Below are 23,849 nucleotides of genomic sequence, written 5' to 3'. Positions count from 1 at the left end.
CCTTTTATGGGGGTTTTGCCCAGATCTACTATTTCATTGCTTAAGAAACTCCCAGAGGCAGCTAGGTGGTGCAGTGAATAGAGCACTGGCCCTGTAGTCAGGAGGACCTGAGTTAAAATCTGACCTCAGACACTTGACACTAGCTATGTGACCTTGGACAAGTCACTTAACCCCAATTGCCCTGCCTTTCCCCCTCAAAAAAAAAGAAAAAGAAAAAAGAAACTCCCAGTGAGAATGTTCTCTCTACCTAGGCAGATTAGAAACTATTCGATAATTTATAGGCTTAGATGCCTGAAGCACCAAGAGGTTTAGTGATTTGCTAGTAGACCTACAGCAATCATGAGTCAGAGGTTGAACCCAACGTTTATTGACTGCAAGGAATGACTCTATGCCACTATGCCAATTTCCCCCTAGTTCCACATGGCTCTCTTAGTTTTCTGTCTTACTATGTTTATCCCCTCTCCAGACCCACACACATTTCCTAAATCTTCCCTCCAACACAAGGTTTACAGACACACTGCTCTCCTCTTCCCACAAGACAATCTTTCAACATTCATAAGTTTTGTACAAATTTGAAGGGCAATCCACTTTATGGAAGGGATAGTTTCACAGCATCTAGAGACCAGGACTCCATGAATGGGACCTGGCCAGATAAAAGTGTAATGATGGTGAAGAAAGGGAGAAACTCCCCAGAAGGACAGACAAAATCATGCACACAAAACAATTTTTTAAAAAAACAACAACTTGGGCAGCTAGGTGGCACAGTGAGTAAGAGTTCCGGCCCTGGAGTCGGAGGACACAAGTTTGGTTCCCGCCTCAGACACTTAACACCCACACACACAAAAAAAAAACTATCCGTGTAACCTTGGGCAAGTTCCTTAACCCCAATTGCCTCCCAAAAGGCAAAAAAATAAAAAACAACAACTATGCTTTATTCTTCCCAGAAGATCAGGGAGTAAGAAAAGAGGGTATTACTTAGAAATGGTTTGTCTGTTTCCAGTCATCCTTTGTTGTCCTTGTGTGATTTTTCAGTTGTGTCCAATTCTTTGTCCAACCCCTTTTGGGGTTTTCTTGGCAAAGATACTAGAGTAGCCTACCATTTCCTCCTCTAGCTCATTTTACAGATGAGGAAACTGAGGCAAACAGGGTTAAGTGACTTCCCCAGGGTCACACAACTAGTAAAATCTGAGACTATATTTGAATTAAGAAGGTGAATCTTCCTGACTCCACCTAACTGCCCCATCACCCTACTATTCACAAACTGGAACTTTGAAAAGAGAAAGTGCTTCAAGATTTCTCATGTGAATGTACAGCTCTTCTCTTTTCTCTCTCATGTACAAATAGTTCTTAAAACTATCCAGATTCAAAAAGATTCTGCAAAGTCTTAAATTAATAAAGGTAAATCTATTCCCAAGCCTCCATCCGTCTGAAGGATGATTTTGCTGGAATGGCTAGACCCAGCCTATCCTCTGGTCTGTGATGTGCCAGAGACTCTAATTCTACACACTTTAGGAAATGGTAGATCAGATCGTTCCATAAATCTGATCACATCAATCCTCTGATCAGATATCTCTAATGTTTCTCTAGTGCCTACTCAGTCAAAGTCAGACTCTTATGCCAGGTATTCAAGGCCCTCCACAATCTGAAACTGCCCTACCTTCACAGCCTCAATGTTCTAGCCAAATTGGTTAACTGTCTGTTCCTTGAACACAGTCTGTTTTCTCTTGCCTCCATGCTTTTGCTCATAATGATCCACACATATGGAATATCCTCTCTCCGTGCATGTGTGTGTGTGTGTGTGTATGTGTGTGTGTAACTATACACTCTTTAGGGATCTTGGATCTTTTAAAGTACAACTTAAATGTCACTTCCTTTATGAAATATTTCCTGATCCCCTTGGTCAGTAACAACCTTCTCCCACAGGTATCACATTATATAGTTTCCTAACCCTTCTAATGATTGTGTAATGTACTATTGGTGATTGTAGGTTCGTTCATGTTTTATCCTACTACTAAACTGTAAGTTCCTTGAGGCTCAGGGTGAAATCTCATCTAAATTCTATAGATCCCTCAGAGCCTAGCACAGTGCGCTGTACTTGTAGGTGATCAATATATGTAGTATTATATATAGTTTTGGGTACTGTAATGGGATTTATTTCCCTTGTAACAATTAACATGTATATAGTCTTTAATAACTCCAAAGTTCTTTACATACATTATCTCATTTGACCTTGTCCCCCAAATTTTCTTTCTTTCCCTCAACCTCTTCTCAACACAGGGTATAGAAAGGTAAGATTAACCTCTGCCTTTGGTTTTGGCACTTTTCAGGGAACAGGCTGTCTCTTGTCTGTCCCAAGTCTATTTCTTCCTAGAGGGCCATCATTCTGGATGGTTTCAAAGCAGCAGGTGAAAGGGGCTTGCCAGCTGCTCTTCCCTCTCCCTGGAGGCAACTCATCTCATTCATCCCTGTCTTCCTTTCTCCTCCTGGAATCCAGGTCACCAGATGGCCTAAACAAGCTGTTCCTTTAGAGCTATGAAAACCTACCTTTTCCCTTCCCCCTCTTATGAGGCCCAGTCTCAGAAATGTCTACCACACAAATATTAATGGTGACCAATTCCGATTATTATTTATGATTCTAAGCCCTCACACTTGCTTGGGTCCTAGTCTTTGCTCTCTTGGCCAGCTAATTTATCACCATGGCAATGTCTTCTCTCCCTCTGTAGTTAAGTCCTTAGCAAGCTAAATCAGTCAAAAAAAAAAAGACTCAGTTCAGGGCCTATGAGGACTATGACATTTCCTATCACTTTATAGGCTTAGATTTGCAAGGTGGGCACTCAAAATACTGTTCATTTTCTCCCAGGTACTGTTCAGATATTTTGGACAAAGACACAGCAGTGTCTTGACTACATTCTAGTGGCCCAATCTATCAAGCTCTCCTAATGCATGGTTAATTGAGGAAGAATTTCCCATTGCATTTCCTCTCATTCTATTCTTTTTGCAAAAAACAAACAAAAAACACATTTATTAAATACAATTATTAACTAAGCTCATTGATTAAATGCTTAAATGGCTGATATACAATGTATAACAAGATTGGAAGAAAAATCAAATGCATTCTATTTCTGGCTTCCATGTGGGAGACAAGAGAAGTACATGAGCCAAATAGGGAGAAGGAACTTGGAGAGGTTTGAACTAGTAAAGCAGGTAAGGCGCTGAATTTAGGGAGGACAAATTTGGCAAAATTTGGCAGAACTGAAGGAAACTTGAAGAACAATTTCCAGGTTTAAATATTGGTTCAGATTCTATCTAAGGATTGTCAGTGGAGAAAGATCAAAGGACAATTAAGGAGATTATGAAAGGATTAAGGAAAATTAAAGATGATAAAGGAAGATTAGAGAGCTGAACAGGAAGTAAAATCAAGAAGAAAGTAGTTAACAAGGCAAAGTAAGTAAGAAAAGATAAGTGGAAGAAATGGAAAATAAAATAAATTAATAGAGTGGATTGGTGGGTAGGGTGTATTGTTTCTAAAAAATTTTAAATTTTCAAATGAATAACTTTAAGATGCTTAGAGTTGAGATATAAACACAGTAGTTTTAAGAAAATAAATAGGTGATGCAGTAGATAGAGTGCCAGACCTGGAGTCAGGAAGACCTGAGTTCAAATCTGGTCTCAGACACTCACTAGCTGTGAGACCCTAGGCAAGTCACTTAACCTTGTTTGCCTTAGTTTCCTCATCTGTAAAATGAGATGGAGAAAGAAATGGCAACCCAATCCAGTATCTCTGCTAAGAAAACCCCAAATGAGGTCACAAAGAGTCCAACACACCTGAAGCAACTCAACAACAACAGTTTCAAGAAACAAGGCTGAAAATCTTATCCATTTTCAATTATGTGCAGTGATTTGCGCTGAGTATATGATGCTTTATTTCTGCAACAATAGAGTAACTTATTTGTTTTCAAAGCGTAGGAAGATCTCTCTCCTAGAAGAGGTGAAGAGAATGGAAGGAACATATCTGTTCCAGGTTGTTAGGGAGAATTAAGGGTTCTTAAAGGAAACAGAAGTGAGACTTCAATGGAAAAAAAAAAAGGATATGGAGGTGGAGGAGGTCAAATATGACTTGAGTCAAGATAATAGAGAATAGAAGAGTGTAATACCAAGGAGAAAAGGACAGAAAGCAGCACTGTTAACAGCAAACACCCTAGCATAACCAAGAATACTGCTAGCATAGGTTCTTTGATCTGCTCTAGTAAAGGGGTCAACAATCTTTTATTAAACATATCTATATCTATCTATCTGTGTGTGTGTGTGTGTGTGTATCATTCACTTAGTTCAGGGGGAAAAGTCAGCACCCTGAACTTCAGAAAATACAAATAGAAATTACAAGCAGACAAAAAATACAAACAGAGAAAATAACACAGTTCAATAGACCAACAGACAGGGCTTCTAGCTGTCTGATCATTACATGCATACATAGTTACCAGAGAGAGAAGCACCAACATCTGGGTTTTCAAAGCTGGGGGAGGGGGGGGGTTTCCAAGAGCTACCCAGAGTCTCATCTGGCCAAATCACACAACTCTTCCGGTAAGTGAGCCCTAAAGCAAAACCTCACCTCAGAGTATATAGCCTTCTTCAGGGTCAGAGGACATCACAATCTTCCTGACTAATTACAAAGTAACAAAGATGTGGGTCTTTCTGAAAAACAAGCCTCTCCCCCAATCAAGCCCCTCCTGTTGCATAAATACTACTTGAGGCCCTTTAAGGGGCAGGGAAGAATTTCACATTCCCTTACCATTACAAGCACCTATACAATTAGAGCTAAAAACAGATCTGAGACTCCTCCTCTGAACTCTTTGGACAGAGCCTGATGCTCCGAGAAGGAAGTAGGACCCAAGAATGACAAAGTAACCATCAGGTGAGTGATCATCCAGTAGAAGGCAGAAAAAGAAAAGAAGAGTAGCAGTAGTCGGTGATTTCTTGCTCAGTGACTCTGAGGCAGCTCTTTGTCCACTTGATAACAACAGAGAGGTGTGCTGTCTTCCTGGGCCACATATTCAAAAAATAATAGAGACTGTCCCAAGACTTATCAAAATGAATAACAACTACGCATTCATGAGGGCATGAATGACACTTCCAGAAGGAAACAATTAGGAAGTTTTTGTCAAGAAACTGAAGATCCTAAGGGGCACAAGTTGAATTTTCTTGACTGCTGCTCATTGAAGGTATGGGATGTCAAAGAGAAAAATTAATTTGGGAAGTAAACAGCTGACTAGAAGATGGTGTCTAAAGTGAGAGCTGGATTTCTAGATCATGGCTCATAGGGTTTTCACATTCCCAACCACAGACAAAGCATACCTACCTAAAGTATGGTAAGAGTGCATTTGCCAGATGTCTTAGTAATCTAATAAATAGTCATTTAAAATAAGAGTATGTAACAGAGTAGAGGTAAACTGTCCATATTTATATATGTGTGTGTATACATGCACACACACAAATATACATACACATGCATACATATATGCATACACACGTGTGTGTAGTATCTTCCTAATTAGATACTATACATAGCTGCCACAAGAAAGAAGAATATCAGCTTAGATACCCACAAATTCATAGGAGACAAAATCCAAGAAAAGGCCTAGTATTAAAACTCATGGCCTCAAATATCTATACAAAAATTCTGGTACTTGGGTACAAAAAATATATCAACTTCAACAGTATAAAATGGGGGAGGAATGGAAAGACAGCTGTGGTTCTGAAAAAGATCTGGGGGCTTCAGTGGACTGCAAACTCAATGTGAGTCAGCAATGTGGCAGTCAAAAAATCTATTTCAATCCTGGATTTCATTAAGAGGGGCATCACTTCCAGAAATAAAAGTGATAATCCCACTGTACTCTGCCTTCTTCAGATCTCATCTGGAATATCATGTTCTGTTCTTGGATCCACAGTGTAAGGACAGTGATAAGCTAGAGAGTTTACAGAGGAAGGCAACCAGGATAGTGAAGGAGTTTGAATCCATGGTATATCAGGATCATTTGAAGAAACTGAACATGGTTGGACTGGAGAAGAGAAGATTCAGGGGAGAAGTTACTGCTATCTTCAAGTAAGCAAACAATTGTCATGTGAAGTAGGTAGTTGATTTATTCTGTTTGGTCCATGAAGGTAGAAAGAAAAGCAATGGATAGAAGTTGCAAAAAAATTAGACTTGGTTTAAGGAAAAAGGTTCTTAACAATTAAAACTATCTTAAAGTGGAATGGGCCCTTTTGAGAAGTGAAGACTTGCTTAGAGATCTTCAAGCAGAAACTGAATAACCACTTGTGTATGTTATAGGAGGAACTTCTCCCTTATGGAAGTTGGACCAAATGGCCATTGAGATCCCTTCTAACTCTCAAATTCTTTGATTCTGTTATCCTAAGTACACTTAGATACCACACTGACTAATCCTTAAGTACTGTAAATATTCATTGACATAACTCTGATTTTGCCCTAGGCTTGAATAGAATATTTCTTTTCAACACTCACCTTGAACTTTTCTCTGTGTTTTCATATAGACTGTTCTTAGAACATACTCCCTCTTCTTTATTTATTAAAATCACTCTCCACTCTATTGAAATCACTCTCCAAGTAGCATTGGGTGGTCCAGAGGTAACAGAGAATGAAGGACTACTCTACCCCCCCCCCCAGCACAATGAAAGGACAGCTGAAAGGATTATGCTGGAAGGGATCTGATGGATGCCTCAGGCAAAAGTCAGGAATCTGGGCTGTTGAAATTTGTGGGAAAATTTTTTAGGGGTCCATTAGCATCCCATCAATATTTCCCTCTTCAAGTTTTCCTAGTGTAACAAGGGGATTGACAATAGGGATCCTGTCTTCAAAGCATGTTGTGCATGCCCTAACTACTACCAAATCATGGGAGGAGGCTTGACATCATATATGCCCCTTCCTATTTGGTTAGAACATGGAGTTTATAAAGGACAGTAGAATGCAATAAGCCTGGCAAGGCAAACTGCAGTCAGATTTAAAGGGCTTTAAAAGCCAGAAGAGTTTGTAATATTTATCCCAGGAGTAAAAAGATAGCCACATGGGCAATGGAATAATGGGGTCTGATTTATATTTTAGGAATATTGCTTTATTAACTATGAGGAGAATGAATGGAAGAAAAGAGAAGATGGAGAAAAGGAAACCAATTGGGATGCTATTATAATAATCCAGACAAGAGGTGATGAGGGTCTGGGAAAGCGAGGAAGAGTTTACCTGTCAGATTTATGGAGAAGGGAAGACTTTATGACCAAACAAGAATTAGAGAGCATTATAAAATACAAAATGGATAATTTTGATTACATTAAATTGAAAAATTTCTGTACAAACAAAGCCAGTGTAACCAAGATTAAGAGGGAAGTGGAGAATTGGGAAAGAATTTTTACAACCAGTGTCTCTGATAAAGGCCTCATTTCTAAAATATACAGAGAATTGAGTCAAATCTATAAGAATATAAGTCATTCCCCAATTGATAAATGGTCAAAGGATATGAACAGGCAGTTTTCAGAGGATGAAATTAAAAATATCTAAAAGCATATGAAAAATGCTCTAAGTCACTATTGATTAGAGAAATGCAAATCAAAACAACTCTGAGGTACCACATCTCACCTGTCAGATTAGCTAACATGACAAAACAGGAAAATGACAAATGCTGGAGAGGATGTGGAAAAATTGGAACACTAATGCATTGTTGGTGGAATTGTGAACTGATTCAATAATTCTGGAGAGCAATTTGGAACTATGCCCAAAGGGCTATAAATAATTTCATACCCTTTGACCCAGCAATACCACTTCTAGGGTTGTATCCCAAAGAGATCATAGAAGTGGGAGGAAGACTCATATGTACAAAAATATTGATAGCAGCTCTTTTTGTGGTGACAAAGAATTGGAAATTAAGGGGATGCCCATCGATTGGAGAATGACTGGACAAGTTAAGGTATATGAATGTAATGGAATACTGTTGTACTATAAGAAATGAGGAGCAGATAGACTTCATATTTACCTGGAGAGGTTTATACAAACTGATGCTGAGTGAGAAGAACTGAAGCAGGAGAAATTTGTACACAATTACAGACACAATGTATGTGTGATAACCAACTTTGATGGACTGGACTCTTCCAGCAATGCAAGGCAACTCCAAAAGACTCATGATGGGAAGAGATGTCTACATTCAGAGAAAGAACTAGAAAGAACAGAGTTTGAATGCAAATTGAAGCAAACTGTCTGCTCTCTTTCTTTTTCTTGTTTGGTTTTGTTTCCTCTTTCCCATTGTTCATTCCATCCATTACAAACCTTCTTTATAACCTGACTAATGTCTAATGTGAAAGTATTTGCAGATCCTATATTTGATTGAATGCCACCATGGTGGGGGGGGAGGGGAGGGGGAGGAGAGGGAGGGGAAGAAATTTTGAAACTCAAGGGATTGTGGAACTGAATCTTGTAAACTAAAAGTAAACAAACAAATTAATAAAGACCAAAATTTTTTTTTTTAAAAAGAGGTAATGAGGGTCTGAACCACCCTAGGGAAAAGTAATGTAATGGGAAAGTATGGAATGTACCAAAGATATTGTAGGGTAGAAACCACAAGGTTTAACAACTGGTTGGATATGAAAAATGAACTAGTGAGTCAAGGGTAACTCTGAGTTTGTGATCTTGGGTGTCAAAAAGGATAGTGGCAGCCTTAATAGAAATAGGGAAGTTAGAAAAGGGAAGAATTTTAGAGGAAAAATGTTAAGTTCTGTTTGGGAAATAGACCTAGATTGAGATAGATCTAAATCTTTAGCAGCATTTTAGAAGCCATCATTCTGTTGATGAAATAGAGGCTAAGTGACTTACCCAAGACCACAATGGTAATGTCACATATAGGATATGAACCTAGGTCTTCTGATTACCCTGTACCAAGATGAATCCTCAAAATATGTTGAATTTGAGACCTCTAAAGGACATCCAGTTGGAAATGTCCAGGAAGCAGTTGATGATACAGAACTGAAGTTGAAGGAAAGATTTGAGCTGGATATATAGATCTGGGAGTAATCTGCATAGATTTGATAATTGAACCCATGGATGCTGATGAGATCATAGAGAGAGAGCTAGAAAAATGAAGAAGACCCAGGATAGAGCTGTGCTGAGACATGGATTATGATTGAGAAGTAGCCAGACGGGTAGGATTAGAACCAGAAGAAAACCCTTTCATAAAAACTCAGGAAAGAAAAATATCTATGAGCAGAAGGTGGCCAACAGTGTCAAATGCTATAGAGAGATTTTTTTTAAAAGATGAGGATTGAGAAAATGCCATCAGGAAACAAGACAGCAATTGCTGTTCAGTAACACTGGAAACCAGCTTGGGATGGAGGTAGGATTACTAATTAGATTATGGCTCATAAATCTAAGGGATCCCCTAAATATGAAAGTAAAAAGAAGTACTCAATGCAGAATATGAATGAGGGTATTCCTACACACACACATACATCCTAAGAATAAAAGTATTATATCACAAATCAAAAGAATTATTAGACTAGAATTCAGTAACTTAAGTTGTAATTTGTATTAAAATCTACAGGAAAACTAATATTTAAACCTCATCAGAACATAAGGCATTTTGCAAGACTGTTAATTAGGTATTTTACATTTCACCTCAGCACTGCATTGTCCAATGATTCCTGGTACTAGTCTATTAGGATAGCTAGGTGGTATAGTGGATAGAAGACCTGGATTCAAACCCATCCTGAGACACTTCTTAGCTGTGTGACCCTGGGCAAGTCACTTAACCTTGTTTGCCTCAGTTTCCTCATCTATAAAATCACATGAAGAAGGAAATGGCAAACCAATCCAGTATCTTGGCCAAGAAAACCCAAAATTGTGTCATGAAAAGTTGGACATAACTAAACAACAACACCTCTCTATTAGTAAAATGGGTCAGGTTTGGGTCAATCCTTTTGTCAATGACCATCACTTTAAATACAGAAGCTCTCCCTCAATCAGCCACTGACACTCCAGAGAAATGTAACTCCATGATGGAGAATGGGAGAAGGTAGCAAGGTTGCTGTGATAATGGGTTAGAAGACTTGTTCTTTCCCACTCTTCACTGGAGTTCCATCATGCCACCTAAAGTCTCAGAAGAGAGAAGAGGAATGTGTCCATCCTTTTTATACTTCCATTGAATCATCAACTTTCCTGGCTCAACTGTTATTGTTCTTTATCCTTCGTTTCTTGAAGGAGACCAATGACATCTAGAGGGTGATGTCTTGGCTTAAGCATGAATTAGATTTCAATAAGGCAGAGCTGCACAAAATCTTCAGCCTCACTCTCTCCTCCAGAGTCATCAGAGTCCAGTGGCAAAACAAAGGTCAAGATGATTGGTGAGGGGTGCAGTGGATAATCTTGACCTTTCTAAATTAAGCTCTTTCCCAGGTCTCAGTTTGTCTGAGGCAACACCCATTCAATGACTAAGGGCTAGGTTGTGTTTGTCCTTCATTCTCAAAGAGGAGCACGACATCAAGGAGATAATGACATGACTTGCAGCTAACTTTGATTTGAGTGAGGGAGGGCTGTGCAAGGTCACCAGCCTCACTTTCTCCTCTCAAGCCATCTGGGTCCAGTATTCAGTTATTCATCATGAATATTTTCAATAATTTACCTATCCTGGCCTAGGTAAGAACTGAAAAAAAATTTGGCCCAATTTTCCATCCCAAAGATTACAATTTGGGAGGGGAAGACCCTCTGAGTTTCTGGCCACAACAGAAAACAATTGCTATTTACACAGTCATTCTAGGCCATCAAAACTTAATGAGCCACCAAGCCTTGGGCTGGGGCTTTGATTAGCCATTCAGTGAAAGCCAAAATGATTTGAGTTTAAAGGAATAATCAAGTAATTCCATTTAAAATACAATGGACCAGGGGCTGCCAGGTAGCTCATCGAGTAAGAGCACCAGCTCCAGTGTTGGGATGACCTGGAGATCAAATCCCGAGCTCAGGCACTCAGCACCACACCCAGAATTTGAGCTGAATCTTCAAGGAAGCCAGGGAAGATAGAAGGTAGAGGTAAGGAAGGAGAGTATTCTAGGCATGAAGAGCAGCCAGTGAATAGACACTAAATGAGGAGATGGAATATCATGTGAGAACTGTAAGAAGATCAGTGTAGCTTTATCAAATAGCATGTGGAGAGAAGTGAAGTTAGGAAGGGGCTGTGAGGGGCTTTAAATGCCAAAGGATTTTATATTTAATTTGCAAGGACTGGCAGCTAGGTGGTGTAGTGAATTAAGCAAGGGCCCTGGAGTCAGGAGGACCTGAGTTCAAATCCAACCTCAGACACAACAGAAAAGCTAGCTGTGTGACCTTGGGCAAGTCTCTTAACCCCAATTGCCCTCCAAAAAGAGAAAAAAAAATTTGCAAGGGGAATAGGAAACCACTAGAGTTCATTGAGCAGGGGGGATTGACATGGTCAGGCTGGGCTTTAGGAAAATCACTTTGACAGGTGAATGGACAATGGATCGGAGTAGGGAGAGATTTGAAGCAGGCAAAGCAACCAAAAAGATATTGCAGTAAGGTAATAAAGGTGTATACCAAAAGATGGGATATGTGGGATGAGAGAGAGTGAAGAATTGAAGATGACACTTAAGTGAACAGGAGGATGGTGGTGCCCTTGACTATAATAGGAAAAGTCAGGAAAGGAGAAGGATTTTAGGAGAAAGATAATGAGTTCAATTTTGGACATGTTGAGTTTGAAATGCCCACAGGAAATCCAATTTGAGATGTCCAAGTTATCTAGGACTGGAGCACAGGAAAGTGATGAGAGAGATACAAATGTAGCTATGCAATGGGTGAAGAGGGAGGTAGAACATAAAACAATCCATGTGTTTTTATATGTGCAAGTGTGCATATGTACATGTGTACATATATCTACATAGAAATTGCACCCATGGGAACTGATGAAATCATCAAAATTATTTAAAAGAGAGCCCCGACTTGTTTCCTCATCAATGAAACAGTTAAATTAGATGACCACTGATGTCCAATCCAACCCTACATCTATGACCCTCAGATCATTAAGTCAAGAATTCCAAGTCAAGCATCTCTGGCTCCAAATCCAGTGCTTAAGGCTACTAGCTTTAGAGTCCAGAGCACCTGGGTTCAAACCCTACCTCTCCTTGTATATTACATCTATAAAATGAAAGTAATGTGTTACTTAGTAATCATGTGGGTGTGGGGTCCATGAACTTTTTTTTTAACTGATAAAAGTATTCCAATAGAACTTTTTTCCTTTGCAATCCTATATTTTATATTGAGCATTTAAAAACATTACTCTGCGAAGGGCTTCACCAGACTCCCATAATGAGGTGCATAACACAAAAAAGGTGGGGAATCTCTGGATTTGGTGATTTCTATGGTCTTTTCCAGCTCTAGATATATAAGTCTACGATTTCCTTACACATATAAAGTAGCAGGTCACAGGGGAAAGAACATCAATTAGTCAATAAGCATTTATTAAATGTCTCCTATGTGGAAGTCGCTGCGTTAAGCGCTGAGGATACAAAGAAATGCAAAAGCTGAAGTCCCTGCTTGCAAGGAGCAGTATAAAAAAAAAAAATCCAACCTGCCACCTTCATCCACTTACAACCCCCATCATTAAGCAGACTACAACAGGCCTGATCCTGCCTTTCAGCTAGCTTCCCTAGGTCTAAGATAGGCGGAAGCCACGTAGCCGGGACACTCTGCCCTTGCGATGCGTTTCCGGCCGGACTTGTAGCGAGTGAACACCCGCCGGAAGCAGCCAAGAGACGGTGACATGGCCGCCGCCAGAGGTCTTCTTTGGTTACTGAACCGGGATTGCCTCAAGCTGGCTCTGCTTCAGCAGCCCGGCCGCTGCCTCTGCCGTGCTTTTCACAAGAAGGCCGCCAACTCTGAGTTCAAGAGCATCTACAGCCTGGATAAGCTTTACCCGGATTCCCGAGGCCGGGAGACTGCCTGGAAAATCCCGGTAAGGGAGGACGGGGGTGAAGAGGGAGGTAGAAGCGACGCGAGAGGCCACGCCTCAACGTCGGGTGACATCAGAGAGCAGGCTCCTCATTGGGTAGGTTTAGGGCTCTCTGGTCAAGTGACGGCGTCCGAAAACTGTCGTTTCATTGGTTGGGTGTGTAAGTTGCTATAGGGATGTCAGAGAATTGGCTCTTCTTGGCTAGACCTGGAGACGTTGTGGGGTTTATCAGAGAGCTGGCGCTTCATTGGCTAGGTTTGAAAATGTGGGGCTTGTGGATCACGTGTGGATTTCTCTTAGATGAGGAGCGAGGCGCTAGTTGCTTTTAGCAAAGAGAGGCAGGGGTCGCTCGCCTCGAGACTAGACCGCAAGGGCTTTTGCTGTGTATTCTTGACTCAGTTTAACTTAGCAGTTAACGGAGTTGAAGAGTAGTCGAGGGAGTTTGGGGGAGGGGGTGGAGAACATCCCAGTGGAACAATGGATAGAGCACTGGCTCTGGAGTCAGCAGGGTCTGAGCCTCTGACGACCTCAGACACTGTCATTTAACCCCAGTTGGTTCCAAAACAACAAAAAGAAGAGTAGTAGAGGTGGAAGGAACCTTAGTGATCATCTAGCCCAACCCCCTCGATTACTAAAGAAGAAATAGACTGTGAGGGAAATCCGGTTATTACTGGATCGTCAACAGAGCTAGGACTAGATCCCAGGTTCTTGTAAATCCAGGGTTTGGTTTGGTTTGGTTTTCACCTTACTGCTGTAGCCTGAAGATCCGAGGCTTCAGAGACTCATAGAATGTCAGAACCAGAAAGGATCCTCTTTCAGTCCCTTCGCTTAGCAGATGGGAGAAACTGAGGCCCAGAAAATTGAAATGACTTTCCTGAGGTTACATACCCAGTTAGTAGATGGGTATGTTTTAGAAGCCATCAGTTCTTAAATACTGCCAAGGCTGAAGAAAAGGACAATATTTCAGGGCCCTACAGCTCTTGAGTACTTTAGCAAATCTTAAGCATCTTACTACTTGAAGCCCCCAAGAAAAAAGTGACATGAACCCCAAGGCATATTTACCTAAAATAAGAGGAGCCACAACAGCAGGGATGTGGCTTTGGCTCTCCTTAGATTTAAATTCAAACAAACAAACCAAAAAACGAAGAGCTCAACATTGAATTGCTGGTTGTTATCCCAAGTTTAAGGATTCTAAGAAACCTAGTTATATTGGAGATACTAACAGCTTTCTTTTCAGTTTGGAATTTTTGTTATAGATGTTGAAGTGCTGGAGTCCACAGTTAAAAGGAATAGTAGATTTAGTACATTCATAAGATTTCAAATAAAGAGACTGAGTAGAGACCACAAATCTGGTGACTTTTTTGGGCATTCTTATTTGAGACTTTAAGTAGAAATCCCAAATAGAGATAGCTTACCTTTGCATAATGTTTCCAAAGCACTCACATCATCTCAGGAGCTGGCAAATAACTGCCTTTTTCTACAGCCCAACCTAATAATTGTTTTTACATTGGTAAATAAAATATAAATAAAGTTTTATTGGATTTCAAAATGTAAAAACTGTCCTTAGCTCCCCACCGGATTTCTTTCTCAAGCTGTAGTTTACCAGCCCCCTTTCTTAAATCACACAGAGCACAGATTCATTAATCACATATTCATAAATTCATAAATCACACATAAGCACAGATTTGCTTAGCATTGTATGTGTCTCTTACCATTGAGTGTAAATGTCTGTTTGTTGTAGGATGATGCAAAGCAGGCCAGCAATGACATTCCTATAGGTAAGTCTATTTTTGCCTCTTCACTGCCTTAGAAAACCAAATTATTCTTCTAAAAAGTTTCTCTCTTCATTGTCTCTTTAAGCTTGAGAGTTCTATTGGGTATCAACTATAATAGGTTACCACTGCCACCTTATGCTTGTTTCTTTATAGCATATCTCCAGACGCTCCACAAAAGGCCTTTCAGCTAGCTAGAAAACCCCAGGATACTGACTATCCCCACTGTCATTTTCTTTCCTTTTCCTTCTGAATTAAGTTTGATCAATAAGATTGCTTTTCATAGATTGTGGTATGATAGAATTGGAAGGGAATGTAGAGATTTCTATTAAGCAAACATTTATTTGTTAATAATTTATTAATTTATCACTATGTATAATGTAGGTCGTGAAGTGGATAGAGTGCCAGGGATAGTCAGGAAAACTCATCTTCCTGAGTTCACATATGGCCTCAGACACTAGCCATGTGACTCTGGGCAGACCACTTAACCCTGTTGGCCTCAGTTTCCTCATCTATAAAATGAGCTGGAGAAGAAAATGGCAAACCACTCCAGTACCTTTGCCAGGAGAACCCCAAATGGGGTTACAAAGAGTCAGAAATAGCTGAAACAACTTAATGACAGTAATGTACTTTGCTAAATGTAGGGCTACAAATTTAAAAAAAAGGTAAATAGTCACTGGCCTTAATTATCTTACATTCTCCTAGGATTACATGTACACGTAAAAATAATTTGAGAAAGGAGAGAGCACTAACAGCTGGGGGAGTTTGGAATCTATTTCCTTTAGGAGGTGGCACTTGACCTTGAAGCCTTGAAGAAAGCTACTGCTCTGAGCAGCAAAGGTGAGATGTATGTTACAGCCATGGGACACAAAGGCATGGAGAGAGGAGATGAAGTATTGAATTTAAGGAGAAACTAGTAGGATAGTTTGACTGGACTATAGAGTGCATGAAGGGGACTATTTTAAGTCTGAGAAATTCAGTAAAAGCCAGATTATGGAGTTTTAATTGCCAAACTTTGGAGTCTGTGTTTTATCTAGGGGCAATAGAAAGCCACTGATGATTACTAAACTGCAAAGTGACATGGTGAGAACTCTGTTTTAGGAATGTTGGATTTGCCAGCTGTAGGAAGGATGGAATAAAGAAGATAGAGAGTAGAACAGGGGAGATCAGTTAAGAAGTAATTGCAGTAGACGAGTGGAGAGGCAAATAGGGTCTGAATGTGAGAGAAGAAAAGGGGGTGGATTTGAGAAAAGTTACGGAAGTATAATAAATAAGAGGTGGTAACTGATTGGATATGGAAAGTGAGGGGGAGGGTAGAATTAAGGATGACTCAGAGGTTGCAAGCCTGAGGAACTAGAAAGATTGATGTGCCATCAACAGAAATAAAAATGTTGGGAGGCAGAGAGAGCCCTGTGACATATTGAATTAAACCTGCCAAGATATATATGCCAAGAGGTATATGTCAGTGGCAGTTGATTTTGAGGATTTGGTCTTAATTTCTCTCTTTTGCAGTTGAAGAAATGTATGCTCAAAGTGGTTAATTGATTTGCCCAGGTACACTGTAGCAGCAAGCACCCCAAGCGTCCTCAGGGTTTGCCGCCCATACAGGTTCTTGGATCTGCTTTGTTAAAGGAAAGCAACTCAAAATGGGTTAACAAGCTTACTTTAATCAGTCAGACATATATCGCTTACCTTGTTCAGGAGAAAAGGTCAGCACCCCGAACCTCAAAGCATACAGGCAGAATTATCAAGACAAAAAATCAAGTAGACAGATTTCCAAACTGTCCAACCATTACATCCATACCCAGTCAACATCTGGGTTTCCACATTCTGGGTTTTTGAAAGCCGGGGGACTCTCAACAACGGCTTCCCAGAATTCAGATCAAATCACAGAACACTTCTCAAAGTGAGTCCCAAAACAAAGCTACACATCAGGGCTTATATAGCCTTCTCCTGGCTCAGAGAATGTAACAACCTTATTGACCCACTGGCCAATCAAAAAGTATCTACTGAAAAACAAGCCTCCCTCCCCAGGCTTCTGGTGCACTTTAGCCTAGGGGCAGGGAAGATCTTTAAAATTTACATTCGCATTACATACATATAGTGAGTTATAGTGACAGGGCCAGGGCTTAAGAACACAGCTGCATTGTTCCTTCTCCTTCATCTACACTTCAGTGTAAGATAAGTAAGATCCCGGTGTGGTTTGTCATTTTTTTCAATTTTTAAAGAAGTTCTCATTTTAAAAATAAAAGAAAGATTGAGGCCAACAGATCTGGGTGTCCCATTGTTTTTTTACTGGGTAGGAGATCTGCATTTCAGTCTCAGTTTCTCTAATGACTGCAGGTAAGTCATTTATTCTTATTTTTGTTAGTTTTCCTCTCTGTAAAATGAGCATAGTAAAAATATCTGTCTTCCCTTCCATATTAGAATTCTGAATATAAGGATAATCTCTGTGAAGCTCATTGAACTATAAATGCTTTATAAGAAAGATAGGTGACATTAATAATAAAAGGATTATATATAGGGAACTAACATAAATATGTAAGACTAAGAGCCATTGTCCACTGGATAAGCGGTAAAAGAATATGAACACATTTTTCTTTTTTCTCCCCAATTAACTAGTATTTTTTTAAATTAATTTGGCCCTCTCACAACCTTCTTTAATTAGAGGACCCTAGTAGCAGTAGCTTATATTTGTATAATGCCTCCAAAGCACTCGTGTCATCCCATTTCATGTCTTAAATCCCTCAATACACAACTTCCCACATTAATCATGCTGAAAATACATGTCTCTTTATTTTAAGTTCATTACCTTTCTATCAGGAGGTAAGTGGCATGTTTCATCTTCACTTTTTGGACTTGTAATTTATTGTTGCCTTGATCAGAGTTCTTAAAGTCTTTCAAAGTTGCTTTTCTCTATAATCTTGTTATCATATGAATTGTTCTAGTTCTGTTTACTTAACTCTGCATTACTTTATTCTTTTTTTATTTTTCCTTTTGGAGGGCAGTTGGGGTTAATTTACTTGCCCAAGGTTATACGGCTAGTTTTTTTGTGTGGGTGTTAGGTGTCTGAGGCTGGAACTGAACTCGGGTCCTCCTGACTCTGGGGCCGGCGCTTTACTCACTGCGCCACCCAGCCTCCCCGTGCATTAATTTATTCTTAAAAATCTTCCCAGTTCCTCTGAAATTGTCCATCTCATAATTTCTTCTGGAACAATAATATTCCATTCTGTTCATAAACCATAATCTGTTTAACCACTCCACCAATAGGACACTCTCTTAGTTTCTCACTTTTGCTGCCATGAAAGTAGCTGCGATTAATAGTTCTGTATATGTAGGGTTTTTTCCCTCTTTCTTTGATGTCTTTGGGGTAGAGGCCTAGTGGGAAGTGGTATAGCAGGGTCAAAGGGTATTCACAGTTCGGTCACTTTCTGGGCATAATTCCAAATTGTTTTCCACAGCTCTACCAAGAGTGTGCTAGGATACCGTGAACAAACTTCATTGAAGAATGTAATCTCCTAACAGTCATGAAAGCTTGCTCCAAATCACAACGATAAGAGAAATGCCTGAAGTGTTTACCTTAATCCCAGCAAATTGGAAAAGATGATAAAAAATGGGAGTAATCAGTGTTAGATGGGTTGTGGAAAGACAGGCATCCTAATATACTATTGGGCAGGTTCTGAATTGGTCCAGCCATTATGGAAAGCAATTTTGGAGCTGTGCTGTGAAATTGACTAAAATGTCATTATTCTTTGACCCAGAGATTCCACTGTTAGGCATGCTCCAAAGGGGTCAAAGATAAAAAGAATGATCCTATCTACATCAAAATATTTATGACAGCACTTGTGGTAGCTAAAATCTGGAAGCAAAGTAGACACCCATAAATTGTAGAATGGCTAAACAAATTGTGGTATATAAATGTAATGGAATATTGAAGATGTTACCCATAAAGAGGGTTAGGGTTGCTCTGGAGACCCCAAAATACCAACACACTGGATTCTGCCAAATAAGTTGGACTCAAGTCTTCTCTCAGCCAAAGAAAAGTAAAAGTTATTAAAAATTCACTTGTATTGGACACAGAGTAAGTCTGTGCTAGGTCATTCTATGACCCTCTCACACACATGGAGACAAGATGGAGTCTTACATACAGAAAATTGTGGGAGGAATCTAGGGGAGGTCTAGAGGAGGAGTTTAGGGAGGGTCAATGAGTGATTAAGGGTGGGAAGAGGCTACCCTAAGACTACAGACAATGGTGGGCTAGGCCAGTTCTAGGGTGGATTGATATTTTGATAGACTCAAGGGTGGGAAGTCTAGTAACAGAGGTTTGGGCCCAGCCACAATGTAAGGCTTATTATTGCCTCATGCAAATGCCTCATATAATTTAATCAGAGTTCAAGGGGGGTTCCCGGAACCTGTACCTCAAATATTCAAGGAGAGCTCAAGAGGGCTCCCAGAGCCCATACCTCATCAATATCCTAACCTATCCTGAACTAGAAGGGATGATTATGAATAATTCAGGAAAAAAATTGGAAGACTTATATGAACTCATGAAAAGTAAGTAGAACCAAGAAACCAATATACACAGTGACTATAGCAATATAAACATAAAGAACAAAAAAAATTAAGCTATACTCTGTGAAATTATAATGACGAAATTTGTCCCTAAAAAGAGATGAGTAAATACACCTCCTAAAGTTGGAAATATGGAGAACTATAAGTTGTGGCATGTTTACATATACTGTCAGACTCAGTTAATAGATCGATTAATTTTGCTGAACTCCTTTCTTTTTTTCATCCTCTAATGAAAAAGTGGCTCTTCTTGCCAAGTCCAATTACTTTACTTATAATATATGTATCCTGTCCTCTTCCCTTTTTTTGCAGGTTACTCACACTATCATTCTCTTTCTTTCCCTCTCCCTTTCTCTCCCCTTCCTTCCTTCCCGCCATCTATTTACTGGTTCCTTCCCTGCTACTTATAAACATGCCCAAGTCTTCCCCCTTTATGAAAAAAACCTTCACTACTACTATATCCAATAGCTACCATCATGTATCTTTCTTCTCCTTTACTAACTCCTTGATAAAGTCGACTACACTCAGTGCCTCCACTTCTTCTCTTCTTACTTTTTTCTAAATCCATTACAGTCTGATTGCCAGCTTCTTCATTCTACTGAAACTAGTTCCTCTAAATTTAACAATGATCTCTTAATTGCAAAATCTAATGACCTTTTCTTAATCCTTATTCTTCTTGACCCCTGAAGCATCTGATACTATTAATTACCTGTTTGACTACACTATTCCCTTTCTTCCTTGGTTCTGGTAATAGTACTTTCTCTTGGTTCTTCTCTACCCATCTCCTTTGCTGGATCTTCATCCATGTCATACCTAGTTGGGGTACATAAGTAAACCCCAAAGTCCTGGGCCCTCTTTTCTTGCTATAGTCTCTCAACTGATGATATCAGCAGCTCCCCAGATTCAGTTATCATCTTTATGCAGATGATTCCCAGATTTCTCTACCCAGCTCTATCCTTTTTCCTGAGCCCCAGTCCCACCAACTGTCTATAGGATATTTTAAACTGGATGTCTTATATACATTTCAAACTTGGTTTGTCCGAAACAAAACTCATTATCTTTCCCTCCCAAACCCATTCCTCTTTAAAGCTTTCCTGTTAACTTTTGAGGTCATCACTGTCCTTCCAGTCACCATGGTTCCCAAACTTTGTGTCAACCTCAACACCTTATTCTTACTCACCTCATTTATCTTAATCAGTAACCAAATCTTGTAGTTTCTTTCTTCACAGCATTGCTCATATACTTTTCTCTACTCACAGAGCCACCACCCTAGTTAAGGCCCTCATCACCACTTAACTGAAATATTATTCATCTAATTGGAGTCCCTACCTCAGGTCTCTTTCCACACCACTCTCCACCTAGCTGCCAAAATGTTTTTTCTTAAGTACAGGTCTGACCATATTGTCCTCCAACTCAATAAATTCTAATAATTTTTTTTTTTACCCTTTAGGATCAAATGTAAACTCTTGTTTTGCTTTTAAAGCCCTTCACAGCCTGGTTCCTTCTGTTCCAGTTTTGTTTATTACTCCCCTCATCATACTTTATGATCTAGCCATATGACCTACCTACTGTTATGCTGATTCTCCATTTTCCTTGTCTGTATTTTTTAATTGACTGCCCTCCCATATTTGAAATGCCCTTTCCTTCCTCTCCTCTAACCACTGGAATCCTTGACTTCCTTCATGATTCAGTTTAAATCTCACCTTCTTCAGGAGCCCTTTCCAGGGATGAGGATGGCTGTGTGAGTGGAGAAAAGGGAACATATGGAGTATTCAGGAGTCAGCCGCTGATTTAACAGGTTGGGGAATCATCCAGTTCAAAAAGGGTGTAGTAGAATAAGGGAAGATGGGTATGGAAAGGGATCCTACCACTGTCTTCACAGGGCTGTCTCCCCAACCTTCCTTTACATTCCCTTGTGATTATGTTGATTATAATTGATTATAATCAAATCCACAGTCACTCCAGCTGTCCATTCCTACCCCTCTGTGGCAACTTTGCATCTGCTCTGAATGTTTCTTTCATATACCTATTCATGTACATTAGAATGTAAGCTAGCTGTCTATTGAGGACAGTCATTGTTTTTACTTTTTTTTATATATGCTCAGTTCTTAGCAAAGTGCCTTGCATGTAATTGCAACTGATAAATGCTTGTTGATAAATTGTTTTTATTTTTTGTTATAATCAGAAGCTTGCTGGGTAGGAAAAGGGTGAAGGATATAATCAGAAATGAAGGTGATATTTTAAAAATATAACAATAAAAAGTAAATTGTAAACAGCTCATTTTGACCCAAAGTAAAATGTCTTTTTTCCTTCTGTCTTACAGATCGCCTGCAGATCTCTTATTCCAAGAGTAGTGGTCCTGGAGGGCAGAATGTTAATAAAGGTACCTCAGTGCTTTCTTTTGTATTAAAAGCTAAATGCTAGGCTGGCCTGGGTAGCTATGCTGTAACATTCAAATAGAATAAAAGGTTTTTCAGTAGGGGTCCTAACCATGGCCAGCTCATAGTAATCCTGTTTTTCACTCTGGCCTTTGGCCTGATCTTGGAATTCCTGGCTGTGAGTTGCTATAACTAAGCTTCAAGTACATGTATAAATCAAGATAGAGAACAATGTAAATCTACTGCTTGTCCATGAACGTATTTATAACATCATTCTTATAGGCATTATTCTTCCCTGCTCTTTTCAGATATGGAAAAGAAACATTACACTGATACATATAAGAGCATGATTTTTCTCCCAAAAGTAATTCCCCATCCTTAAGGGGTTAACCTCTCTGACCCCTTATGACTTGAACTAATTGTGTACTGGAATCTTAGCTATGCTGCTAATTAGTTGTTGCCTTGTTAAATGATTTTATCCCTTTCAGCCTCCGTTTTTCCATCTATAAAGGAAAAGAACTCCTTCCAGCTCCAAATCCTCTAAACTTCACATTCCAGAATTTGAAACATAAAGGTTTAGATGTCTTTTCCCTTGGAGACTCACCAAGGAAGTATTACAATTTAACTTCTCAGGGCTGCAAGTCTAAATGTCTTTGTTATTGTGTGTTTCCCATCAAGGATTCTCAGTGAATTTACATTATACTCTCCCTCTTGTTCCCAGTAAATACCAAGGCTGAAGTCCGGTTCCATTTAGCAACAGCAGACTGGATTGCAGAGCCTGTACAGCAAAAGATTGCTATCTTGGTAACTAACTGCCTTTACATACCCCTATAACCTTTCTGTTTAAGCCTTTAAATTTTCCACTATGAAATTTTAAATTTTCTCTTTTTCTTACTCCAGTTCAAAAATAAGATCAGCAAATCAGGAGAGCTGATTATTACCTCTGATTCCAGCCGCTATCAGTTTCGAAATTTGGCAAATTGCCTCCAGAAAATTAGAGACATGATTGCCCAGGCCAGCCAGACTCCCAAGGAACCATCCAAAGAGGATGCTGTGCTTCGAAGGATCAGGTAATGGAAAGTTCCCTGAATTCCTATAATCAGATTTTTAGGGACCTTCTTTCCAACAGGATTCAAATCCACAAGGATTTTGAAGGAGACTCTATAAGGAATCAGGACTAATGAGCTGGCTATGGTATCATAAAGAAGATTAAAAAGATACTTATTGGGAAGGGAGGAGCTTGCCTGCATATCTCACTGCTTTTCTCTCTGCTCTATAGTGGCTCCAACCCATCACTTTGAAAGAGGTTGATTAGGCATCTAGGCATATTTTCTTGTTTTTTTGTTTTCAGGATAGAAAACATGAATCATGAAAGGCTAAAGCAGAAGAAAATCCATTCCACCATAAAGGCAAGCAGGAAAGTAGATATGGACTGAACTCAGTTTCCAGCTGCCTGAAGCAGACCTCTTCATTGGTTCTCAAACTGGTTTTGCTCATGGCATAGCATCATTGTTTGACATGAAGAATCATGGCACACTGAACTTTTAAGTTAGAAAGACTACAGATCACCAGAATAAGCTCAATGCAATTCAAGCATACCAATGAGAAACTTATGTCACACCCTTTGAGAACTCTGAGTCTAGCAACTGCAATTGGCAGTCATTTGGTGACACAAAGAAACTGTTCCTAGTATAACAAATAAAGAAAAAAGTGTACCTCTTTGTATTTAACAATAAAGTGTTCTCTGTGATTTGTTCATTCATGGATGGTTGTGGGCCTGAGCAACTGGGAGAATGGTGGTACCTATGATAGATAAAGGGAAGTCTAGAAGAAGACTTGATTTGGGAGGGAAGAAAATGAGTGGTAGATGCCTGTGGGACATCCAGTTGGAAATATATATGACTTAAGATCAGTCCTAGAGGCCCAGATCTCCACAAAGATGATCACGATAGCCATGGGAGTTGGTGAGGTCATCAAGTGGTAGAGTGTTGAGAGAGAAGAAGGCCCAAGAGAGCCTGGGGCTTCCACAAGGGGCCTGATAGCGATGGCCATTGTTAACATTGGGGAAAGCAATTCCACTTGAATGGCACAGTTGGCAAACAGGTTGTAAAAGATTTAGT

At 39.7% G+C, this 23,849-nt stretch overlaps 1 protein-coding gene across 1 annotated transcript; it reads left to right on the top strand.

Annotated features, from left to right (window-relative positions):
- Positions 1 to 12,760: 12,760 nt before the first annotated feature.
- On the top strand, positions 12,761 to 23,466 carry MRPL58 (mitochondrial ribosomal protein L58). Its single transcript, XM_069076471.1, has 6 exons — positions 12,761 to 13,013; positions 14,752 to 14,788; positions 21,675 to 21,734; positions 22,451 to 22,533; positions 22,630 to 22,799; positions 23,081 to 23,466. Exons 1-6 carry the CDS (start codon positions 12,822 to 12,824, stop codon positions 23,163 to 23,165), a joined length of 627 nt encoding a protein of 208 aa, XP_068932572.1. The 5' UTR covers positions 12,761 to 12,821; the 3' UTR covers positions 23,166 to 23,466.
- The last annotated feature ends 383 nt before the right edge of the window (positions 23,467 to 23,849 follow it).

The sequence above is a fragment of the Petaurus breviceps genome, unplaced genomic scaffold, assembly GCF_028583685.1.
Source record: "Petaurus breviceps papuanus isolate PSGF00001 unplaced genomic scaffold, PetGlider_PUasm1.0 90925, whole genome shotgun sequence".
Taxonomy (NCBI): Eukaryota; Metazoa; Chordata; class Mammalia; order Diprotodontia; family Petauridae; genus Petaurus; species Petaurus breviceps.
This window is presented reverse-complemented; position numbering and strand designations above follow the sequence as displayed.